Below are 27,012 nucleotides of genomic sequence, written 5' to 3'. Positions count from 1 at the left end.
AAAAAGAAAAAAAGCTTTGGTTTCTGTTTTCCCAGTTGCTTAATGGTTCTGTACCCCTCTTTGAATCCTGAGGTATGTCTCTTATAATTAATGAGCATACCATAATCCAAACTTCTTGAGCACGAGAAAGCCAGAAAAATAATGGAAGGCACAGCCCAGTAGAGCAAAACCTGCTAGTGTACACTAACATTGGGAAGAATACTTCACTCCCCCCCTCAGGAACCCACACAGGCTTGTTTATAGTTCATAGCAGCCTACTTTTCCCCCCGCCTGTCTCTCATGGGAGGTTAAGAATACTTCTCAACGTGACAAAAACCCACCTACTCAAAGGGAAGGTTAATTATTGCTCCATAATTAAACTCGCAAGAAAATTGTTAAGATTAATGAAGCAGTGCTTACTAAGTGATTACAAGCTCTCCATGAACTACCACAGAAATATCTCTTTACCAAAAACACCAACACATATATTGATAAGAGATTTTGCACAAATCATTTTAGTGAGGAATCTAGATCAACATATATAAATCAAACCTATGTATCTAAAAAGAAAAAAAAAGTAACATAAAAGGAAGAAAAACAGGGAGGGAAGGAAGAGAGAATGGAAACAGCAGGACAAGTTTTACCTTTCAGTAAGAACTACCATGCTAAAATAAATTTTTTCTACTTAGTTCTGTGATAATTATGACTCAGCAAAAGACTACCACAATACCCTCTCCAATCTGAGTAAGGTTGAGAATGCCGAAAAACCTAACAACTTTTTGAATAAATACCAAAAGAATGGTCTCTTGTAATATAAATGTACAATTACTGTAGCTATTTTAGTATTAATTTTAATTAGGCTAAGACATAAATTACTAACATATTGATAAATAACACCTAAAACAAGTTCCATAGTGTTGCCAGCAATAAATTCAAACACAGCTGCCCAGAGGACATTATGGACTATGCGGGTGAGTTCTTCCTCCCAAAATATCATTGACTGACATGGCCAGCATGTCATTATATTTGAATTACAACATATGTTACCAATGTGCCTAATCACCTTTTAGCAACACCAATCAGCACAACTACTCCCTATCTCCCTAATTGGACATTGTATCAGTTATATATGCTAGGTTAGGCTGTAGTAACAAAGGCAAACCCAAAATTCCCAGGGTCTCAAAACAGAAAAAGTTCTTCCTTGCTCACGCTTCCCAACTATCATGGGTCAGTAAAGGCATGAGGCAGGAGCCTTCTCTCATTTTAGACATTCAAGGACTCAAGATGACCAAGGTGCCCCTTCTCCTCAAGTACAGGTCTCGATGCCAGAGGTAAAGAAACTTTAATGCTTTCTTCCACCCAACCATTAGTGGGCCAGGATAGTAGAAGGCTGGAAATATGAAGAGCCTTCATAACACCTCAATTATCCACTCATATCTACAGAACACCAAAGCTAATAAACTTTTTGCTGTTGTTTTAATAAGTTTTCAGTTGTGGATATCCATTATATGTGAATAATCAAAGGAACTCAAAATAATTTTCACTATCCTATCATCTTTAGTTCATTCCAAGAAGTTTGACAGTTTGCAACTGAACTATTTGGGGATTAACAAAACCACACAGAAGAGTATCAAAATGGACAGCACCAAATATATTACATTTATAAAGATTTAAAATTGGGGCTTTTGTATTTATCAACTAAAGTTAAAGGATTTTAAATATAATATTCATTTTTCTAAATAAAAGAATTCTAAAATAATATTCATTTTTACCTAGGCAAACTAGAATGTGAGCCAGAGGCATAACTGGAATATGCAAATGTGCAGGAGGGATGGAAACCTAAGAAGAGGTTTGGGATTCGGATGACTGGAATGAAAAATGAAGTATTGTGGCATTCATCCAGAGGAACCACATTCAGCCACAGGACAAGCTGATTCTGGAGAAAGTCTGAAAGAAATGTTTACATGACAGCCACTAAAAATGGGTCATAAACATGTCTTATACAACGAGTGTGACAGAAAAAAGAGAAGGCATGGGGATCGCACCTTTAGCGTAAACACAGCATGGCTTCATTACACTAGGTCTCTGTAGAGCAAAGGCAGAAACACTAATGGCAGGCAGAAGATAGCAAGTGACCAGCAAATTGGATGAGACATGGCAGAAAAGTAAGAGAGTCAACTTACGGACATCCCCACAAGGCATCAGAGGTGCCTGAAAGGCATGATGGAATAGGCTGAGGCCTTGCCTGAGTTTTGGGAGTTAAACCCAGGCAAACTTTAGTCTGTTGAATGGGAAGGAGCAGGGGATGGAGAAAAATTAAGCACAGATAAATGGGCCATAGACATGGATCCCAAACAAATTAGGAATTTTGTTCTAAGCAAAATGCAGCAAAAACAAAATGGCAGTTCTTATACATTCTTGGTGATCAAGATGCTAAAAATTTTAGTTTCTCAGAGGAAGAGAAACTAAATGGCAAAATTTTTTTGCCATTAATTTTTCCTATAAGGCTTCATATGGAGGATTTACATTTCTGCAGTGGTTTTGCAAGCAGAGTTGCCTCTGGAGCCCACACAGGAAGAAAGGAGACTGATTAGGCAGGGCTCTAGGCCCCCTGCCCACTTCAACCGAAACAACTCCGTTTTTAAAAATCTTTTTTATATATTGGCTTTTATTTAGAAAAAAATGTTCCAGTGCTGAGAAAAAAAAAAAGTCATATTAATTCACATTCTACATGTACTTATTTCTTTCACCTTAATCAGTTCTTACTACTTAATGGCTCAACCTCTATTCTGCTTCCAAACTCTCTCCATTCCATTTCTGTGGTTTCTGTGGTCTCCGGATACAGAAGCCAGAGGCAAGCACACATAATATTTATTATGCCTGGAACTCAATTGTGCCCTTATCACCAATTGAACACCAAAACATGGTCATGAGAAAATTCCATCAGAAAATTTCAATGAGAAATCATTAAACAGATAAAAGCCATAGGTTTTTAAGACAGCAGATTTTAATATATTACAAATGATGGGGTTAAAATACTCTCTGCTGTGCAAATGGAACAATGATGCTCCACAGCTATTTACTTCATCATGCTTGAAAGTAAAACAACCTACTGAAAATTTTGTTTAAAAAGCAGTTGTGCTTGGTTAATTTCACAGGCATGTGTATTAAAAAATACATACTGTTTGCCCTACAAATGACAAAAACCAAGGCCAGCCAAAGAAAGCTGACCACAGCCTGACATATCTATAAAGAAAGCTGACCTCTCTCTGAGAAGCCAAAGTAAACTCAAATTTCTCAGTCTACAGTGCAGAAGCAGATCTTTGAAAGTTTGCCAGATTTATGTAGAAAGATTACATAAAGTAAACAGATTTTTATCTTCCCAAGGCGCCCTCTTTTCCACACTACAATTGTTATGAGTAGCTACATAAGAAGAAACATTTCCGAAAGAAACCAGTATACAATAAATAGTTGTTATGTATTACTGATTCAGAAAAATCATAAAGCTCTGTTTCAACATAATTGTGTGCACATAATTTTTGGAAATTACTTGGTTTTTTTTTTCCTCTTGAGACCCTTCCTTCATGTGAGAGGCAACAAACAGACTAACACAGAGAAAAAATTTAAAAACTGTAATTTTTATGATGAAACTTCAAAGGCAAACTTAGCTGCCTCAATTTGGTTTTTGTAATGAAACAAAGAAAGAAAAAATGCTTTTTGTGTGTCTTCTTGTTTTGCTTTGAGAGACACAGTGAAATCAATAAGCAAAATGAAACTGAAATTCTATTTTCATTTTACATTTTCCATCATTTCCACTTCCATTTACATTATAATGATATAAAATTACAACAAATCTTAATCTAGTCAGTATTTTTTAAATCTTATATGGGAACCTTGAAGTTATTTGCTTTTAAGGATCAATTCACAAATTTTTTTTTTAATATCCAGGCCAGTTTAAATGTTCTGGGGTCACATCAATGCTGAAAATGTATATATGCTGTATATGAATATATATATATATATATATATATATAAAATTTAAGAATTAGCTAAATAATCAACAAACCAACAAGTAAATCTACAAAAATACTTATAGAGCTTAAATTCAATGGAATTTTAAAGATGAACACATCAATTCTGAGAGAGAATTAAGTGTAAAAAAATACCATTTCTACTGAGCTAAAAAAAATAGGTCAACTGATTTTAATTTTCATTAACTCAATTCTTTAAATTCTTATTTCTTTGTTTACTTGGGCTGGTCTATCTGCAAAAGGGCTAATACTTACATGAGACCTTTAGCACATTAAAGGAAAGGATCAAAATTTAAAATGTGGGTTTCAAGCCAGTCTTATAAGAAATCAGAAATCATGTCACCACCAAAATTATACACCCCTATACTAGTCAGGGTCCCAGTAAGAAAAAGATGGTGTCCTCAAATAAGATAATTTGAGAAAAAAAATCTAGGCATGGATAGTGCTTGGTGAAACCAAGGAGAGAGCACATAGCACTCAGGGTTAGAAACAGCAGAGAGGGGCAGCTGGGGTGGCTTGGCAGTTGAGCGCCTGCCTTCAACCCAGGGTGTGATCCTGGAGACCGGGATCAAGTTCCACATCGGGCTCCCTGCATGGAGTCTGCTTCTCCCTCTGCCTGTGTCTCTGCCTCTCTCTCTCTCTCTCTCTCTCTCTCTCTCTCTCTCTGTCTCTAATAAATAAATAAAATCTTTAAAGAAACAGCAGAGCACTACTACCCACAGGTGGGAGGAGAGAGTGGCTGCCAGAGCTCAAAGGGTAAGTCCACCTGCCTGAAGCTGGGACTGTCAGTGAAGGAGAGAACCCAGACCTCTCCCCCCGCCCCCAACACTATTTCTCAATGTACCATAGAATAAACAATGTAAGACATCCTATTTCCTCAAAACACAGATTTCCCTAGAAAATAATAGTGAAAGGAAATCCTAGATAGGTGTTGCTAAATCAACTTAGTCTACACAGACTCTGAACTTGAAATACACTGCTCTTTAAATTTAATGAGCTTAGACTGAATATTGCTTTTTGAGATTGACATCACAGTGTTTAAATAATATATACTAAATAGAACAAAAATCTAATAGATGAAAGCTTTAATTTGTAAAGATACTGTAAGTAGTATAGTGAAGTATAGTCTGATTATTGTCCTGGCTAGATACCAGATTTTTTAAAAAATTTTTTATTTAATTATTCATGAGAAACAGAGATAGAGGCAGAGACATAGGCAGAGGGAGAGGTAGGCTGCCCTTGAGGAGCGTGATGCGAGACTCGATCCCAGGACCCCAGGATCACTACCTGAGCCAAAGGCAGATGCTCAACCACCGAACCACCCAGGCGCCCCCAGATTTTTTTTTTAATTAAACAGAAGAACTATCAAACAATATTAAGTGACTGTGCCTCTTTCATGTTATACAAATGGTATTAATATAAATCCCCAAAAGACTTAAATTCAGCTGAAATAATGTTCTCATCATGTTTGCAGATTGGGAATCCATTAACCAGGTAATATTTGGACTACGTAACACCTAACAGCCCTCATGCATCTGAGAATTTGTGATTCAGTTTCAAGCACTCCAAAAATAGTGAGAAAACCCAAAGTTCTGAAATTCTCTAGTTTTTCATTTGAACCGATTTGTATTAAATTTTTAGAGAAAGGAAAACCACAGTCTTTAGGGTATTCTATATATTCAGCACACGTCAATGGGACAAATAATATGTGTTTCACACAATTATTCCCCAAATAAAATAATATATGCAACAGAGCCTGGCAAACTGGAAAACATTTCCTCAATGTTAGGTTTTATTATATTCTTTAAATTTATAAACTGTTTATTATAATGCTTTACTCCCTTATATTTTCAGGAGCGATATTAGATGAAGCTTCTCCTTAAAAACATTTATTGGAGGGCAGCCCAGGTGGCTCAGCGGTTTAGTGCCACTTTCGGCCTGGGGCGTGATCCTGGAGACCCGGGATTGAGTCTCCCTGGAGACTCCCTGCGCATGGGGCTCCCTGCATGCAGCCTGCTTCTCCCTCTGCCTGTCTCTGCGCCACCACCCCCCCACCGTGTCTCTCATTAATAAATAAATAAAATCTTAAAAAATATATTTATTGGAGAACAAATTATTGTTTGGATATGCAAGCATAGAAATCAATTTTTAAAAAATTATCAAAACTTTTAAAATTACCTTAAAAGGAAGAAACACTCGTAGAAATGTCATGAAAGAAATACTGTGTAATACCTGGGAGAGATATGAATTACCTAGAAGAGATAATATTTCTGTGACATTTCTATCAACTTAACATATTTATTGCTAAAAAGTAATTTCATCAAGGTAGCCTTCTCTTTTTGATTCTCCAACTTTTTTAATGCTTTTTATTCTGTTTAAGTGTATTTAAGTCATATTCTAAATCAGGTGGTCCTTGAACAACATCGGCTTGAGTTGCACGAGTCCACTTATACATACATTTTTTAAAATAAATACAATATTATAAATGTATTTTCTCTTATGATTTTCTTAATAACATTTATTTTTTCTAGCTTGCTACAAGAATAGAATATATATATGTATATATGTGTATACACACACACACACACTATTTATAGAATTGGTAAGGCTTCCTGTCATTAGCGGCCTATTAGAAATTAAATTTTGGGGGTGTCAAAAATAGTATACAGATTTCCAACTGTGCCCATAGCTCCCCAGATGTTCAAGGGTCAACTGTTTTAAAATCTGGTTGTATCAGTATTCTAATATCTTTTCCATGCACATATTTTTTCTGTTTTCCCAAACAACAGAATATTCCCCAAAGAAACTTATTACCCAGAAGAAATAATTAGAGAATATAATATCCAGGATTAGGTTGGCAGGTAAATTATTTCATTTAACCCAGTGGAAACCAAACAGTAATCATTTTACCTTCATATTTTATAATGTTTTCCAATCATTAATGATTATGTGATGGGGATGGGCGTGGATATGGTGAAAATGCATATCAGCAAACATTTCAGATTTCAGAAAAGACTCCTATTCACTTAATTAATTTTGAGAGAAACAACTCCATACTAATGTACTCATTATGAATTTATTACTTATTGTCTTTCTGTTTATAGCAGAAATACGTTTCTTATTAACCTTTAACATACAGATAGCTAGGTCATTCTCTGCAAGTGAGCAAGATTCCTGAATGACAGTTGAAAGATAATGAACATAGAGCATGTAGCTTTTCATGGGGTCTTAGAGATCACATTTTGTAATTTTCCTTCAAGAAAACATCAGAATCTTCAAATGAGTAGTAAAAAAAATTTGTTTTCAATATCTGAATGTATAAGCCTTTGGGGAATCCTGGGGCTTACTGGTATGTGATTACAATCCAGTGAAAAACATACAAGATAGTCCTACATTTTTTTTCCAAATGGTTTAATATGGACTAGTATTTCAAGATAATTCCTTTTCAGAATACATTTCAAAACATGAGCTTAATTTTGTGTACTGCAGAAAAGAGTAAAATACTCATGGAACTGTTTAATTTAAATGGATTTGCAGGCTATCCACAATGATATCCAAAGGACATCTTTCCAGGCCCAGGGTGACTCACACACCACTAGCTTGATCTATTTGATATATTAGTCATGCCTCCATCAACACATAGGTACTGAGATGCTACCTTTTCTGTATCTATTACAAAATAGACATACATTCAAGATGCTTAATGATCCTTTGTTAAATTCCCTAAGTTCATAAGCAAGTTCATATAATTAAATGACAATCTGCTTCATTATTTATTATCAATTCTCTATTATTTATAGCCAAAAGATAAGAATAAAAAAGACATTCAAAAACTGAATTGAGAGCCTAATGTAACTTGAGCAATGGACTTGTGTTTTACATGTCCAATCCCATTTAATTCAACACTCTACTACCAAAGATTGATGAGTCAAGCTCAGTCACTTGTCAGATGCTACTAGGAGGCTGAGTCACTCTGGGGACTCAAGTGTACCTTACAACAAAATACCTTTCATTTCAATGAAGTGATATACTTAGAAAAATTGCATACCTCTCTGATTTTTATTAGTTAATTGATTTGGGAAAAAATCTCCACAGGGCTGACAGGAACTAAAATATTCCAGGCCATTAATTTTATTAGGCTTTTAAAATTCAGTACATGATGTCATTTCCTGTTCTCCTGTACCCTGAGAAATAAGCATTACCAATCTAATCTGAGAAGAGGAAAGTAGTAATACAGAGTAACAGTTATGATGTGGAAGAGAAGATTCAAACTCAGCTCTTTCTGGTTCAGGATTTTATTTTTTTATTTTTTATTTTTATTTTTTTATTTTTCTGGTTCAGGATTTTAAAGCCAGCAATAATTTTTTGAAAAAGTAAGACAAGTTTATTTTTGAATGAACACTGATTTGAGATCCAAGAGCCATATGACTTTAGGTAATATATACCAGAGTGATTCTAAAGAATACTACGTTTTATAAAAGTATTCAGTTTAACTATAAAATTGCTTCTTTTAGGAATGAAGTCAATAAGGTAATGCACGAAGCTGAAGTCAAGTAAAACTTTCTTGTCAATTTTGGAAGGAAACTACTACAGTACACTTATTTACAGCTATCATAAAAACCCACTGACACATCTTGGCAAATGTGTGCATGTATGAGACATAGGTGTACACACATAAATGTTCATGTTAATATTTTATCACCCACAAAAAATGTGTTGACACATAACGGAATTTTGTTTCACTAAATATTATATATAAATACACACACACACATATATATATGACATCTTAAATTATCAAAATTCTAAAATGACAAAAGTAAGAATTATGGCACTTTTCACTTTACTTGATCAGGCCTACAATTTTAATAATATTCTATTACTACACTTATAAATTATTAAACAAGAGTGAATAACAGAGGTGCTGAACTTGACATGCAGATATTCTTTTCCTCTTTCTTGGAAAGAATTTGCGTGTTTGTCTTCAAACTATGCAAGAGAGGATTTGGGAAATGTCATTACTGTGGAAGTAATGCTAGAGCCAGAGAGAGAAACATAAAGAGAAAGGAAGACAGTTAAACAGGGGTGCTTGGGTGGCTCAGTTAGTTAAGCATCTGCCTTCAGCTCAGGTCATGAACCTGGGGCTCTGGGGTCCTGGGATGGAGCCCCCTTCTTCCTCTCCCTCTGCCCTCACCACTTATTCTCTCTCTCTATCACAAATAAATACATCTTTTTAAAAGTTTTAAAAAAGATAGTTAAGCAGAAATTAGCAAATTTTCTTACCATGCTTTGGTGGGTAGCCATATGTAGAAAGTTATATGGATCATAATCTTTATATATATATATATATATATATATATATATATATAACACATAATCTTTATATATATATATAACATGTATATAAAACTAAGAATATTTCTTAATGATTCTATTCTTCTTGTTAAAAAGTGTTATTAAATAATATGTTGAGATCAGAAGCTGGCATAAGTAATACATTAATGGAATTGGAAATTATATAAATGATAGCTATCTTTCCCTAAATAAACCAGAAAGTAAAAGGTGGCCCCTTTCCCCAAATGATGTAGTTTTATTCTTTTGATTGTAACCAAGGTATTACTATCTTTCCTATTGAGATCTTTTTTGTTTTGTTCATTTAACATTCAATATTTACTAAAACTCTATTGTCATAGACAACTGATGACTCAGTCTTCATGCATGAAGAATTCCCAGGTCTAGTGGAGGGAAATGGAAATATAAATGGGAAATACACAGCAATATGATAAGTGCTAGAACAGAAGTACAGTACATGCAGAGCACCATGGGATGCAGCCAAGGGGCAGACCAAACTCTCAGGCTTTGCATCTTCAAGGAACAACAGACTCATGACGCCTTTCTGTATCTCAATAGAGTGCAGGATCATGGTAGTTATTTACAAAGGAAGTAAGACTCAATGACCATAAAGAGCAAGGTGAAAGGCTGCTGAACAGTTCTGAGGGCAAAAAGAGCAAGAGTAGAAAGAAATAAAAACACTGAGAGAGACACAAATTGCTCTAGATGACAAAATAGGTATCTAGAACTACAAACACACACACAACCCAGGCTCACTTTTACACAGGCACATAGTGAGACTTCCCTCGAGTGACAGAGTATCAAGGATTAGTACAGGCAGCGTGAAAAGACAAATGAGTATGTGTGTTCAGATTTCCTGGAATCTATACAGGGATCCCAATTTCCCTTCACATAAGTAGCACCATTGATATAAGTAGGAAACAAAGGTTCCATTAAGGCTTATTATGGGATTTAGATACTCTGGTAGAATTTTTCTGCCCAAACTGTTTCAGTTGCTTATTTTAGGTGAAGTACTGAGAATTAAGATCTTATATCACATCTTTTATTTTTAGCTTTATAGTCCAGAATCATCTATGGTAGAAAAAAAAGTGTCCTATAAAACGTAGCAAAGACCTCATGAATACATGCCAGTACCTCCCCAGACTTACATCTGAAAACCAAGTAAACAGCAATGTCATTTGAGTTTCCTTTTTAAAAACAGGTTATATACATTAAGTGCAGACAGTTTTTTTAAAAATACTGCCTGAAATAAGACATCGTTATTTTTAAGAGTCTTCATTATATTGATTTACTTGGATTTCAAATTTTCACATAAAAATTGGGGAATGGCAACTAAGTTTTTATAATGATGTATCACCTTCAAATATGTCAAACATGATTTTTAAAAAAGATACTTAAACGTACTAATGCTTAACACTTTAGTAAGGCATCAGTCCAATTATGTAGTTTTGTAATGTATTCAAGATAACATTTATAATTGTTGATGTCATCACTACCAACAGTGATGGTTTTCTTCTTGCTGTTTTCTGGCTATGAAATTCTTCGATATGTGAATGTATTATTAGCAAACATTATAGTAGAAGTCCTAAATCAACAAAACCAACATCCCAGACCTGGAAGCCTATAGTTTCCTCAAATATTAACTAAATATGATTTTATGATTTCAATGGATACATTCAAAATATTCAGAATTTGGTACACCACTGCCATCACCATCAGCACTGCACAAAACAACCTAAAACTGTATTTATTGCATATAAAGAGTCGTCTATCCAATTTGTGCCACTTCTATGATGTAATGAACATAGAAAATATTTCCACTCAAGGTTTTCGGTACTTAGTACAACAAATAAAACAGAAGTAAAAAAAAAAAAAAAAAAGCTGTGGAGAATAATTTTGTTATTTATTACCTTGATAACTTACAGGATAGTCTATTTTTCTATAGAAAATAGAAATCATATATTAATGTAAAATGAAGAATTTTTAAAGCGTTATTTTAAAACTTGGGATTACATGTTACCATATAAAGTAAAGACGTTTTGAAATAAAATTAGATATGAGTAGCACAACTGTATGTAATTGTTAACCTCTAACCTCGTGAATATCATTATATGGTAGTTTATTTGAAATGGTATTAAATAATTCTTTCATAAGATTTTACATATCATTTATATAAAATATTTAAGATTTAATATACTTTGCATAAATTGTACTAAGAGTCTGCAGATTTCCACATTCCTTTCCTACAACACAACATAGCCAAAAAGGTCTTCTTTGAATGAGGTAAGGAATGCTGTATATATTTTATAAGAATTACTTATAAATGCATCAGCTACAATTATGTCTTCAGGACTTACTTATCCTTACATTTCTGACTCAGAATACCTAAACAATTAATGAACACAAATTTAGAATAAGGAGAATACAGGCTGTGCAATTTTACTGATACAGTATATATTCTTCCCCTATTACATAAAGTTTTCCTAGTTCAGTTCATAGTAACAATTTTCACATAATCACTTATTTGTCTGTGGAGCTGTTCCTTTCTCATTTTGCCAGCTAACTAGCCAAAAGAAAAAGATGTGTTCCCACGTGACTGTGATATATACATCGAATGCCTAAAATCACTCATATTCTTACTCATTTACAAAACAAAAGGCTATCTAGTCCAACTTCTATAAATCCTAGCACTGTCTCAACCCACATCTCATGATCGTGACCTGCAAAACCTTTGAAAATCATGCTTAATATGCACACAATTTTGTTTTTGTCACTTGCTACCATTCACAAAAAAAGAAAAAAAAAAAAAGCTTCCAAAACTAGTTTCAAGTCCCACTCCTCATCCGCAGACAATTTCATGATGGAATTTTACCCACTGAAAAAACAGATTCTCTAGATTTTATTAAAACAACAATAAAACAGACAAATACTAGTTCTGATGTTAATTGTCTTATTAGCCAGCTTGTAGCATCACATTTTCTGTGTGTACTGTAGCTTCTTATTCTAGGGGACACTAATTAGTTTTAAATGGTGTTAAATACCATCCCTGCAGTTGCAAGTGCTTCTCTGGGATTTTTACTGGAGAAAAGAACTCCTGTAATTTAAAACCACTTTGTTTTCTTCAGCCACAGCTGTTAGCGAAACACTGACCTGTAGAAATCGGAAAGGTTTTCAGCCCTCTCTCATTGCCATTAGTCTGCATTTATTTTCTAACACATCTTCTCTCCATGTACCATTGCTCTTCCATAATCCCCATCCCCCAAATTGCTTTCAGTGGAGAAACCGCATTTAGCTAGTTAAGCCCTCCTCTCTCTTTCCCTCCCCCCTCCCCTTACAAAGCCTTGGCTACTCTTAAAGAAAATTCTCCAACAACGTGTCAATTTTATATTGGCCACAAAGACAACTTCTGTTGGGGGAGGGGGAGGAAAGAGGGACTGGAGCTTGGCTGTCCCTTTCCACAGACAGGGATCTTTGTGGCGATCAGAAAACATTTCCTGCATAAAAAATCAACACACTCTCTAGTTTCAGGGTTGGGGAGCGAGAACGAATGCGTATCAACCGTGTCCTCAAAGGAATGGAATCGCATCCGCTAACCTTCCAAACAGGAAAGTCATTTTCACAAAATATGTCAGCTTTCTTGCATTATTAAACATGATCCAAAATCTGAAATCCTCTGGTAGCTCCCCCACTGGGGATTGGGTGAAAGCTATAAATCACTCCTGTACTTTCTCTTTTTCCTCTGCATTTCCGTTGCACTATTTTTTCCATCTAGCTCGTCTCTGACACGCTCTCACTCTCCTCGTGTATATCAACAGGGGACCAAGAAGAGCAAAAATCCCGCAAGAGGGCTATCAGGTTTTACAGGATCAGCCTGTGTTTTAATTCTACCCTTCACCCCTGCCTCCAAGTGGCTTCACAGCCAGAAGACCCCAGAGTTTACGCTTCCAGTGGGGTTTCCTTGACCCACAAAAGAGCAAGTACGCAGGATTTATTGTGCAATGCATTTTTTTTTTTTTTAATTATCCGGCCTCTGGGGGAGGGGAGACACCCTTGTCTTCAGGTGTCAGAAAGTCATTTGGTCAAAACAGGCCTGCTATTGAGTTTGTGTCACTTTTTTGTCCTGCCTCCACAACTTGGGGCAGCACAACTAAAGGGGTCTCTTGGTTGAGACACGGAGATAGAGAGGGCAAAGGAGAGAGGAAGTAAAGAGTACTTTTTACAGGGCTACAGCATAAAGTAGAAATCCTACAAATCCACTTCACAGGAGTGTGAGTGAGAAAGAGAGCACATGTGTAGAGGTAGGTCTCCACAAGGGGCTGCAGCCCAATAAAGAACCCCCCTCCCCAACCTCCATCGCAAACTGGCTCCACATTTTTGCCTCTCTTTTCTCCTGAATATTCCATATACATTAACAGAGCATGTTGATGAGACCTACCCAATCCTCACTGCCCCATCTCTAAAATCTTGAAACCCAAAATTAGCTTAAGAGGCCTATATTAGTGAAGATCACAAATCAAATGACTCCAAAGATGATAAAGTTAAAGAGCAATGATTAAGCCCTTCTGTTGAAACAGAACATCTTAATGCCATCTCCCAACACCCCTCCCTCCCATCTCCCCCTCTCTACTGGGCACTTACCTTCTTTGGGCGGTCGCTTGGCCTCCCTGGTAAGATTGCAGACCTGGGTGGTTTGCAGCTCCTGGGTCAGACAGCCCTCGGTCTGCTCATTCAGGGGTAACACCACGTTATTTAACAAAACCAGCGACTGGTCGTCGATCCCCCACTCTCCCAAATGCTGAGGGCAGGTGCATTTTGTATACATGATCCCACATGATTCTGTTCTCCCATTTTCTGATTTTAAGCAGCTCTCCAACCAAGTGCATAATACATGGCAACCAAACTGGCTTGGGCTCACCTTGTTCAATACCAAAAACTCAAAAAAAGATTTCTGATCTTCTTCCCCTTTTTTCTGTAATCCTGGGAAATCAGTTGGAAACACCCGACGTATTTGAATAAAATTTTTATCATATTGTAGAAAAACGAAAGCATTCTTGGAATCGCAGAGTTGCATTATAGAATGATTCTTTCTTAAAAGATCCTTTATTTTTTCATGGGAAAAATGATCAAACTGATAAGCCAAGAGGGAAAAGTTAGAGCAGCTAAGGTCCTTTTTGGAAAATTTCAGGTAAATGCTATATTTGGTTGGATCTGGATTTTCCAGCGTCCAAGTGCAGTTTGTAAAGTTTTTGGGAAACATTTCACTTACAGAATACGATCCATAAATGACTCCCTTCACCAAAGTTGAACACCAGAAGTCTTGGGCAGCATTAAATCCAAACATAACCAGGAGATAGGTGGAAAATATATAAATCAGCAGGTTACGAACAGCCTTCATCCTATGTCATTTGGCCTGTAAAAATGGCAATGAAAGTAAAATGCAAGTAGGAGTCTTTGCGCATTGAAAAAAGAAACTCCTTCCAATATTACAGCCAGCTGTTTTCAAGACTTCAGTAAAAAAAAAAAAAAAAAAAAACCCTTTTTAAAAGAAGGGCAGGTAATTTTTTATTTTATAACGCTAGGAAATTATCTGTTGCTGTGTGAACAGCGCCCTCACGTGGTCACTCACAATGGCCAAATTCTCTACATTCAACTTAAAAATGATATTTAATATATGATTAACAGGAATGCTCTAATTTACCTACCAGGATTTCCTCCAAGTACATTATGATTCCATTGAAAGAAGAGGAAAACAGATCTTTTTAAAAATATCATAACCTAAATTTTAATTTTTGAAATATTTTTAAGCAACCAATACCTTTTCTCTCAGTCAGCCTGCAGTAAACATCATCACACAAACTCTAATCTGATAATCTGGGAACAGCTGTCATCACATTATTTCTTTTATCTTAAATATGAAAAGCAATCTCGATAAAGGATAGCCACAATTTTAAACACACGAATGACAATTTGTTGCAGATGAAACATCATCTCCCAAATGCCCATACTTGTCTTTGCAGGGACCACCGTGTGAACTGATGAGAATTCCTGTGCAAAAACACCGGCATTCATGTGGATCAACAGAATTTTAAAACCATCATCTGAGAAAGGGCATAGATGGGTAGATACATAGGAAAGACTTGTTGTTCAACATTACCACTGAGAACTAGGATTTAAAGCAGTCATTTCAATGTGACATGCCCTCTTGGGATACACAAAGTGGATCACTGTATCTGTATCCAAAGGCTAGATCAGTGAAAAATCCCAGAACCACAGTAATTGAGCTGGCTTCAGTCTTTTAATTTTTTTTTTTAATTAGGGCTATTTTATCTAGAGTTATCTACTGTAATTTAAGATTTACACATGGTAGATAAAAGACATTAGCATCTTCTTTCTAGCAGATTTCATTACTGAATTGCTCCCTTTCCAATAGGAGCTCCAAAGCTCCTTTTCTTTATGTTTTTCAACCTGGTCTTGCATAACAAAGTAATCCTTGGGTATATTTACCTCTGTAAGTTGTTATCCAAAAATAACTTGAATTTTTTCAGCTTTAACCTTTAAGAAGTTATCTCTTAGAATAAATGACACTGCTTTTTTGTTTAGCCTTTGAGCTGAGAAAAGTGATGCCAAGTTAATTATAAAAGTCTTTAGGCTGCAGTCTCTTCCACTGTTCTGTAAACAGAGACAGACATACAGACATATAGACAGTTAAGAGTTTTCGTGTCTTTGCCTGGGTCCTCTCTGAACCAAAGGTTTTAACAAAACCCTCTTCCTTCCCATTGCATAACACACACCAACGCATGCACACAAATACCAGTGACCGAAGTCCCTGAAGATAGATCTGCATTTTCCAGATTATAATTCAAGTTCTATGTCTTGATATAGGAGAAAACAGCCCCAACTCTAAATCTCTATATAGCAGCAGTTTAAAATAACATCAGAACTGCTGGGACTATCAAAACAGCGTTCTCCGTTTCAAGCATACAGATCAATGAATAATGCATTTTCTTCGGAGAAAATAAAGCCAATGAGCATTTAAAGGTTAAAAAATTGGGAAAGTTGCAGGAAATTCTGGAAATTATTTCCTTTTTTTTTTTTTTTTTTTTTTGCTGTAGCACTTTGCAGGCAATGCAGGTCTGCGCAGTGTTCTTCAGGGTAGAGTGTAGGCGTTGAGAGCCAATGTGACAATAAGTGTCTAAATTAGGAATTCCATCCATGAAAGGGGGCTTCATTTTATAATAGGCACCTCAAAAAGAGGTCGTATTTCTTTTCCTAATGATATCCAGTACTTTTGCTTCCATTTATGACAGTACATGTCTGCATTGCTGTGCTCATCAGGATTAGAAAGAGTGAGGAAATAGCTCTGATTTCACTTTCAGGCTTGCTCAAGAGAGCCCCCTCAATATAATGCTCTTTATTTTAATCCTTAAGCCACGGTGTGCGGAGCCTTGTTTTATTCTAAAGAATCGAAAACGAATCATTGAACTCTGCCGCCCCCCCCCACCCCACCCCCGCCCCCGGCTGCGGGGCCAGTTCAAACAATTGTATTTCCCTCTTTAGGAAAGAAAGAATGGGGTTGGGGCTGACTAAGGGACGGCTACCAAGGTCTCAAGGATGTTGCATTTATTTATTTATTTATTTTTTATTTTTTATTTATGTGTCTCCTGCTGAGAAGCAAACCGGCATTTAGTTTAGCTATTCTCAAAACTGATTTTTCTGGGTGACACTTTAGTTCAGTCGAACATAGACGGCGCCATCACTCCACTAAATGTTTTCCCCAATAGAAGACCCACTGCCTCCCCTTATCTTAACTTCGTCCTACCCTAAAAATCTCGCCTCATAAAATCACCCCGATCACATACAACCGTCAGGTCTCCTAGGTCTCCCTGCCTATTCCTTCCGACCCAGCACAATCTCTTGGAAAAAAAAAAAAAAAGAGAGAGAGAGAGAGAGAGACTTCTCTAACTTTTCAACTGCGGCGTTTAAGTAAACGCAGACAGCCGGGTTTGCTCGCAGCCCCTCCACCTGCCAGCAACAGCCTTTCCTCGCCCTGTCCTCCCTCCGCCAACACTGGACGAGAGCTTCTCGGTGGCGACCCCAGGCCGAGGGAAGGTGACCCCTGGACCCTTCCTTACCTTCCGCTCCGAAAGCTCGCGGAGGCTCTGCTCTAAGACACCAGCACCGGCACGCGTCCCAGCAACAGTGACGGAGAGACTCCCCTTCGGTCCCAGTCACCGTTGCCCATTTTCCCCGGCTCAGCTTCAAAAATCAGGATTTATCTTTTTTTTTTTTTAATGCACACTTAAGAGAATCAAAAGATCGGAGTAAAAAAGAAAAAAAAAATCCAAAAGGGGAGGGGTAGCAGCCACAAAAAAAAAAAAAAAAAAAAAAAGCCCCCAAGACCCCAGAGCCTGACGCCGTATGCAACTGAACCCAACCTCCAACCGAGGTGGGGGGGTGGGGGTGGGGGAAAGAAGCCCCCGCACACAGACTCTAAGGAAACCAACAAACAGCAACGAAAAAATATGCAAGTGGCTTCAAAGCGAGGATTCGCTTTTTTTTATCAATTCTACCCCCAACAAACCGATTAGCCAAGAAGCAAAGAAAGCGCCGAGACGAGAAGTGACCGGCGGCAGCAGCGGCTGCTGAGGCAGATTTGTTGGGGCGGTGGGTTTATTACGGGAGTATTCGTGGTCGGCTCGGAAGGCTCAAGCTCATGCTTTTTCCTCTTTCCGCTTTCCTCCCTCCTCCTCCTCCCCCCGCAGGTACTGATGGACGGACCGCGACTAAGGAGGGGGGGGGGGGGAGGAAAAAAAAAAAAAATCCTTGGCTGGTGATGTCGGAGAGCCGTTTGAATGCCCAGCGAGGAGGGGCGCGAGAGGGAGCGAGATAGTAAAGCTCTGTCTCGGGTGTGCGCGCCGGCTCTCCCCGGGCCGCGCGCGAAGGAGGGGGGCGGTGCGCGTCCCCGGGGTGCGCGCGCGCGCCCGTCTCCCGCGTGCTCGTGCGCGCGCTCCCCCCCCCCCCCCCCCCCCGCTGCGGCCGGCGCCCGTGCAGCGCGCTAGGCGGCCGGCTCCGAAGCTCGACGAGCGCTGCGCCCTCCCGGAGTTCTGCTCCCGAGGGCGCGGGCGGGTGTGTGTGCGAGGGAAGAGGAGGGGAGGCGGGGGGTGGGGGTGGGGGTGGGGGGGCTGCACGTCACGGCTACTCAAAACCAAGCACGTCCCGAAAGCAGTATTTTCTGCGTCTGGGAGGTTTTCGCATCCTCAGTTCCCACCGCTGGGGCTGGCGGCGACCAACTGTAAGAGAAACTCCCTGGGAGGCGAGGCTAGGGGGGTGCGGAGGGCTGGAAGGCGACTCTGGCGGGTGGGAAGTAAATACTGGACTTGATCGTCTTTTCTTTCTTCCAGCGCGGACCTGTCGCAGCCCAGGAGCTGTCGTTTCATCACCGGGATCCCGATGAATTGATCCGGTCCTCCGCGAGGGGGGCACATCTCAGCTCCCGAAACGCTGCGTGTCCCTCTCCGGCGGGAACAATACTAGTTTTTCCCAGCGAGGCTGCAATTAACATCTTATTTGTTCTGGGCTAGATACAGGCTTTGTCCGGACCGCGGTGCGGCGACCGAGGTTGGGCGTCTTGCATTGCTCTCTGCATGGCAATGGGATCGTGGTCGTGGGGTCTAAACTTTTGTGTTCTTAATGTATCTGATTCTTTTTCAAGTTTCCCTAGTAACAGGTTTGTGGCCAGGGGTGGGGGGGAAAGAAAAAAAGAGAACGAGAGAAAGGGGGAGGAAGAGCTACCAGATTCTCGATTTAGCAGCAAAAAAAAAAAAAAAAAAAGACGAATTTCTGTCACTCCCCACCTTTCCTATTTATTTATTTATTTATTTAGCCCCCTGGACGGTTGGCTGACAAGTATTTGATGAACCGGCTTCAGATACAATGCTGCAAAAGGTCATTCGCCTACTGATGATGTCTCTACTTGTAAACGCAGTTGGTGGTTTGCAAAACAAGTGGCAAAATAGTGTGGTGATATGGTGGGGGAGACCACAGTGGGTAATTCATTTAGTGTCGGAGTCTTCCTAAGGGTGAGTGGCTTGAGGGGCAGGTGAAGTGGAATAAAACAAATTTCCATCATTTTCTCCCCGTACACTTTCGACATTTTTCTTCCTCTTTTTGTTCCTCTCCCCTGGGGCAAATGGAGAGCTGAGAACGCCGTTTTAGAAGAGGACTGTGGTGAAAACAGAAAGATGCCAATGATCTTTTATTCCCTGGAGTTGTTTGAAACATTAAAATTGGCCCTTTACTTCTTAATACATATTAATAGGGTGACCCTCTTCAAGGCTTTCTCTTCTAGGACAAGTGTTCAGAATAACATCCTGTAAGGGAAACAGTTAATCATTCCCCAACCAACAAGCTTTAACCATGTTCCAGGAACATTCACGGGCTGAGAGAGCAGCCTGTGTGGCGTGTTGGTTTCTTGTCATTTTTGGTTCATTACAATGTTTTTTAATCATTTAAGGGAATGTGAAAGGAAAATAAGGTTTCCGTCCAGGGCATAATCCAAAACACTGTGTCTTAAGCAAACATGTTTTCTTTTAAACACAAACAACATTCAGCAATACAAAGGAGAGTTACATTTCCTTTATTTCAACTTCCATAGAGATTTTAATTATGATTTTTGTAAGACATTTTGGTCAGTTCTGTTATTTTGCCACAAGCAAAAATGGATATTAATGACAGATGCTATAAAATGGGAAAAAAAGGAGAGGAAACAATGTGGGGTTTAGATATATAGCTATCTTGCATCTAGTAATTTCTCACATTATCTTCAGACACTGTGATTTTGATGTTTCTTAGAAAATCTCAACGTCATGACATAGCGACATAAGAATAACAGCCGAAAGGGACAATTCAAAAAGACTTAATCCTAAATGGAAAGAAGTACTCATTCCCAGGGTCATTTATATTCAAGTAGAACACAGGGCTGGGTCAGGGAGAAAGCCACCCTTAATAAAGCACTTCACCCTTCACACTGTTTCCCATAACCTTCATAAATTGCAGGCTACTGAGCCAGCCTGATGATGATCCTGCTGAGGTATATTTATAGCAGATGATTTGTGGATGATAAATATGCCAAGCAAGGCACCATCTCCAGTAACCCCAGGCTGGTCTGACTTCCTCAGGGGGGTCATAATCAAGAATCACAAAAAGAACCATATATGGAGAATCTGCTCTCTGGACCCTGACAACAGCACAATCCAAAGGCAAACCGAGGAAGAGCCACCCTGATTCATGTCTGTACTATGTTCCATGTGAAAACACTGCTGACATATTGACCCAACAATAAAAAGAGCAGCAGTTTACACACTGTAGGCTCTCTGTGTCCTTTCCTCCCTATTGAGACTGGTCTGTTTTAATGCTTTAATATATTTTAAAAATCACCACTTCAGATTATAATTATCAGCCTTCATTTGCCTCTCACAAGTGCCCATGTGTATCTGTGTATGTACGTCTGTATGTATACAAACACAGATCTATATTTAACACATAATATATGTGTGTATATATGCATACATTATATATGTGTGTGTGTGTGTACACGTAATACGTTCATATGCTCATATGTATTTCAGTTATTACACGTATTTGGGAGCATGGTTTCATTAAGCTCTTTTATATTTCTCTTTAGTACTAAAGTATTCTCACACTAAAACTATCAGATTAGTTTTCTAAACTAATTTTCATTTAAGTTTCCTTGCCAGCTTTCGAAAGAACTATTAGGAAACCAGTGTTAACATATCAGAATATAAACTTGTATTTTAAATTGGCCCAGACATGTAAAGCTAAGAAGTCTTTCAAATTTATCTCTTCTATTATTTGTGCATTTTTAAAAGATTACTTCAGAAAACTGAGATTTCCAAACATAATCTTTTCCCTCTATTGCCTTTTTAGTTTTTTCTGTTTAGTCCTTCAATCTTTGAAGAAAAAAAAAAAAAACAAAAAACAAAAAGAACCCAAAGATCCTCCAGGATCATTGCTAAATTCAGTATCACCTATACAATTCTCAAACTTAAATGGTAAGAGTATGTTTTGAATATGCTTACCTAGTTTTCTTCCCACCGCTTTCTCTCATAGTCCTTGTGGTTTTACTATATTACCACTTTCAAGTTTTAGAACCTTTCTTCACTAAAGGCTTTAAGAAGCACAAGCAGGGGTACCTGGGCGGCTCAGCCAGTTAAGCATCTGACTCTTGATCTCAGGGTCGTGAGATAAAGAAAAAATAAATTTTAAAGGTGTAAAAAAAGAAGCACAAATAAATTTGTAGACTATTCCTTTTCAACATGCTCTAATTTTTCAATGCTTAATGTCTCCAGTACACATACACACAAAACTTTTGTAAACCACTAATTCCACAAAAAAGGAAATTAATGTAACAACTTCAGAGACACGAAGTTTATTATTTACTATAATCAATTAATATATTAATATTTTGTATTAATAAAATAATCAAAAGATTACATGATTAAATTGGCGAGGACTTACCCTACACTTAAAAGTAGCATATTTACTATGAACAGAAAGAACTCCTTTTTATTCTTCTCTTTCTCTCCCTCCCCTTACTCCTCTTCCTCCCCTTCTTTCTTCTTATTATGAAGTTTCTCAGGAACTAAACTGATTCTTGTTTCTTTGTCTAAAAACAAATTGGCCATTTTCTAATTGGGCACCCCAGAACAGAGAGTACATGACAAAAGTATTAAATGGTTGAAGGGTATAACAGAACAAAGGAGCATTATGAAATGATGGTTATCCTGGGCTATTTAGTCCAAACTTGCCTCATCTAGACATGGTCAGAGTAGTTTTTATTCAAAAAGGCCATTCACATCAAATTTCCATTTTTACCATTCTTTCTCTCTACAATGACACATGTAAAACACTTAAATTGGTAAAAAGTTTTTGGCCACAAATCCCCAAGGTTTCACTTGGGATTCAGGAAACCCCATGGGTAAGGTTACACATAATGTCACATTTGTGTGTTGTAGAAGTGTCTTGGAAAACATGGACTTTAAAAGCTCAAAATATATGTTTGTAGTTAAATGTGAATTCACTCCCAAATTCTTCCCTTGTCAGTTATTTATATCTACTTTTTAAAATATAAAGTTGCCATATATATATATATATATATATATATATATATGCCACTATCTTTCATTCTTATGATTTCAAATGAACTAGAAATGAAGATTCCTCATTTTTACCCCTGAACCTGACACTAATTATATACCTGCTTATGGATAAGAAGTTGCGCACTCTCTGGACTTTGGTTTCCTTACAGGAAAGGGCTTGACTAGGTAATTTCTATAGTTTCTCTTGATAGCTTCTACATAAAACAAGGTATCTCACAATACAGGGAAGCAATGAGAGACAAATGCGACAAAATCCTAGGCTAAGAAGAATCAAAACTGTTCTGCTCAAATGTTGGAAATGTTCTACTCTAGCTTAATTGTTAAGACCTGGCTAGCTTTATCAGCTTTGCCCTTCCTTCCTGACCACCATCTGCTAATGTAAAGACAACCCATTACATTCATTTTTTTCCCACACTATGATCAATTGTTTTCTCTCGGATTGAGTTCCAACCCTACCAATAATGATGACTAGAAGTAAAGTTATGAGGACCAGCGTATCTGTTGACCTTAACATCAGAGATTGAGGCCCATTGATTACCTGTTACTTCTGAAAGCTTGTGTCTCTCCAGGTCTGCTCCTTACTAATCCTGACTTACTCATTCCTATTATTTCTCTCTCAGCCAGATTCTCCCACTTGACCTTCTAGATCTCATTGGTCTTCTATTCCAACACACTTTTATGCAGAATGATCTCTATCTTCCATTGACTAAAACCTGCTATTTTGTGAAGACATGGCATCTCTTGGAACCGTGTCAAGTGGAACATGCATCTTTCTTCCATATTGTGATTAATAAGTGCTTATGGGTAAAAAGGATCAATGTCCTTGCTGTCTATTGCTGGTTTTGAATATTTACTTCTCATTTCACTTTTATATCCTTTTTTTTTTCTTGGAAGTTATGTACTTTTCCTTTGGCAGCCTCACTTCTTCCTCTTTGCTACATTCTTACTGCCTTCCAAATTTTACTTTTCATTCATGAAGTCCTTCTGCTGCTGGCTCGGTTTTCCCCTCCATCCCGTTTCCAGTCCTCTCATGTTTTCAACAGCCATGTAGATGGCTTAGATGGCACACATATTCTCAGACCCATTTCTGTATTTTCCTTCCACGAAATTCAGATCTTTAATCCATTCCTTTCCTAATTAGAGCCTGTGGTAGGCAACCTGTAACGTGTCCTTCAGTGATCCCTACTTCCTGTCATTTCTGCCATTACACAAAGGTGTAATCAACTCCTCTTGAGTGTGAGCTAGATTTAGAAACTTGCTTCTAGTGAGTAGGCAGCAGTGATAGTATGTCACTTCCAAGTTTCAGGTATAAAATGACTGTCTTCCATCTTGGGAGCTCTTTCATTCTCCCTTATAGCACTCACTCTGAGGTAAACCACTTGTCCTGCTGTGACACAGTCCTATGGAGAGACTCATGTGAGTTTGATTAGAAGCATATCTTCCACGCCTGTCAACAGCTACATGAATGAGTTTAGAAGTGGACATTCTCCCAGTCAGGTCTGAGATGTCCTCCTGGCCAACATCTTGGTAGTAGCCTTGTGAGATACCTTGAATGAGAACCACTCATCTAAGCTGCTCCTGGCTTCCTGATATGTGGAAACTATATGATATCAAATGTTTTTTGTTTCCAATTGCTAAGTTTGGGGATAACCTACCATGCAACAATAGCTAACTAATGCACACCCCAAGTATTCTATTCCTATTATTATAATAGCTATAACTTTCAACTTTCTATTACATTTTTATGGCTGAATCGCCATGCATACTGTATTGCACAACTGCTCTCTCTGAGCCAGCACCCATGAAGCAGTACACTGGTGAAGAAATTCACACCCTTAGGCAATCTGAAGTTTCTATGCATTCATAATCACCAGGTTCACATGGCCTCATCACAAAGGCTGTCGCTCATAACTTTCACTTATAAGCTCACTCTCCTATTATACCCTATGAATGTTTTGTAACTTTTACTCGATCATTAAAGCCTAAAGCTTATCTTCAACTCTTCAATTCTAACTGATAACTTTCTTTATTCTTCATTGATAAAACAGATATTATAGTATGGGAAGACCCTCATCTTACATAATGAATTCATTAAACGTGAGTCTTCACCTATTTTCTCCTTTCTTCCAGTGTCTATGGAGATATTGCTCTTATCTCAAAGGCCATCCCTTCCATACATATCTCAGACCTTCTTCACCCCACCATAAACCTCTCCCCATTCTGGGATAATTTCTACCAGTATGCAGATATTTTAAAGCAGTATGGCCATCCTAAAACAATTTTTAATTAATGGTCCCTATTTTTTATTTCCCCTTTATAAATAATCTTTAAAAAGTAGTCTATCACATTCCCTTTGTTCCATCACTTCTTCTCATTTGTCAATTCATTTTAATTGGCTTCCAGCCTCACTGTTCCACTGAAAAAGTTCTGACCAAGGTCACTAAGGGCCTTCCATGTTGCCAAGTTAATAGATATATATTTTTTCATTTTACTCCAACTTTTAGCACCATACCTTTTTAAAACCACTTCTTTCCATCTTGATTTATTTTATCATACCTTCCTAGACCTCACTGACTTCCCAGTCACTTGCTGTTTTTTCTTTTTTCCTGTATGAATTTGAAATTCCAGTTCCTTATTGATAACTGTTAAATCTAATTCCCTCATTTCTCTACCATATCTCCTTGGTGATCTAATACATCCTCTAATACTAAATATCACTAAAAGAATATATATATATATATATATGAGTAAAATTCCATTTTTTCTTTATCCATCTATCCATAGACACTTGGGTTGCTTCCATAATTTGACTATTGTAAATAAGGCTGCAATAAACTAAACATAGAGGTGAATATATCTTAGTTAAATTAGTGTTTTCATATTATTTGGGTAAATAAACCCACTATGGAATTACTGAATCATACAGTAATTCTACTTTTCATTTTCTGAGGATCCTCCATCATGTTTTCCATAATGGGTGTACCAATTTGCTTTGTAAAACAGTGCATGAATGTTTCTTTTTGTCCATATCCTTGTCAATACTTGTTTTTTATTTTAGCCAGTCTTACAAGTATGAGGTGATATATCTTATTGTAGTTTTAATTTGCATTTCCCTGATGATGAATGATGTTGAGCACCTTTTCATGTGTCTCTTGGCCATTTATATGTCTTGTTGGAGATGGAATATTATTCAGCCATAAAAGGAATGCAATCTTTCCATTTGCAAAACATGAATGACTCTAGAGAGTATAATGTTAAGTGAAGTGAGTCAATTGGAGAAAGATAAACACCACATAATTTCACTCATATGTGAAATTTAAGAAAATAAATGAACAAAGGAAAAAAAAGAAATAAACCAAAAAACAAATGCTACTCTAGAGAACAAACTGGTGGTTACCAGAAGGGAAGTAGGTGAGCGATGAGTGAAATAGGTAAAGGGGATTAAAGAGTAAAGTTATCATGATGGGCACTGTGTAACACATAGAATTGTTGAATCAGTATAGTATATACCTGAAACTAATATAACGTTCTATGTTTAGTATACTAGAAGTGAAATATAAATAAATAAATAAATAAATAAATAAATAAATAAATAAATAAATAAATAAATGGGAACCCTGGGTGGCGCAGTGGTTTAGCGCCTGTCTTTGGCCCAGGGCGCGATCCTGGAGACCTGGGATCGAATCCCACGTCGGGCTCCCGGTGCATGGAGCCTGCTTCTCCCTCTGCCTGTGTCTCTGCCTCTCTCTCTCTCTCTCTCTCTCTCTGTGACTATCATAAATAAATAAAAATTCAAAAAAATTTAAAAAAATAAATAAATAAAATGTCAAAAATGTATATGTGCATACATTCTTACATACAAACATATAATCACACACATATATTTCTTTAGCTAGGAATTGTCTTCTAAGCTCTAGATTTTTATGTAGTCAGTTGTCTAATTGATGTCTCAAAGTTTCATAGTCTCTCAATCCCACAGTCATCTTAGATTTAAGGTAATCAACACAAAACTGATTACTCCAAAGAAATGTATTCTTCCTCAGCTTTATCATCACAGGAAGTGACACCACTATCCACCCAATTATTTATCCTATAAGCAAGGGAATATTGTTTGCTGCCTCATTTTCTATCAGTCTCATGTTCAATGCCTTGTAAGTGCTGTCTGTTCCACTTTGTATTAGTTTGCCAGAACTGCCCTAACAAAATTTCACAGCCTGGATATCTTAAACAACAGACGTCTATTTTCTCACAGTTCTGGAGACTATGAGTCCAAGATCAATGTGCAGCATAGTTGATTTTCTCTGAGATCTCTTCATGGCTTGTAGGGGCCACACTCTTGCTATTTTTTCCCATGGTGGTCCCACTATGTATGCTGTACCTCTGGTGCCTCTGTATGTCCTGAACTTTTTTTTTTTTCAATAAGGCATCAGCTAGGTTGGATGGGGGCCCAGACCTCATTTTAATTTAATTGC

At 37.6% G+C, this 27,012-nt stretch overlaps 1 protein-coding gene across 1 annotated transcript in view; it reads right to left on the bottom strand.

The window, feature by feature from the left end:
• The window catches only part of ADGRB3 (adhesion G protein-coupled receptor B3), a 705,508-nt gene extending 689,546 nt beyond the window's left edge, over positions 1 to 15,962 (bottom strand). The window contains exons 1-2 of the mRNA XM_055329612.1: positions 15,867 to 15,962; positions 14,001 to 14,772 (exon numbers count right to left, since the gene is read on the bottom strand). Coding sequence (XP_055185587.1) covers positions 14,001 to 14,757 — 757 coding nt within the window. The 5' untranslated portion in view covers positions 14,758 to 14,772; positions 15,867 to 15,962. The remainder of the gene's footprint in view (positions 1 to 14,000; positions 14,773 to 15,866) is intronic.
• Positions 15,963 to 27,012: the final 11,050 nt, after the last annotated feature.

The sequence above is a fragment of the Nyctereutes procyonoides genome, unplaced genomic scaffold, assembly GCF_905146905.1.
Source record: "Nyctereutes procyonoides isolate TBG_1078 unplaced genomic scaffold, NYPRO_anot_genome, whole genome shotgun sequence".
In the NCBI taxonomy this organism is placed as follows: Eukaryota; Metazoa; Chordata; class Mammalia; order Carnivora; family Canidae; genus Nyctereutes; species Nyctereutes procyonoides.
Note: the sequence above shows the minus strand (reverse complement) of the source record. Positions and strands in the feature narration are given on the sequence as shown.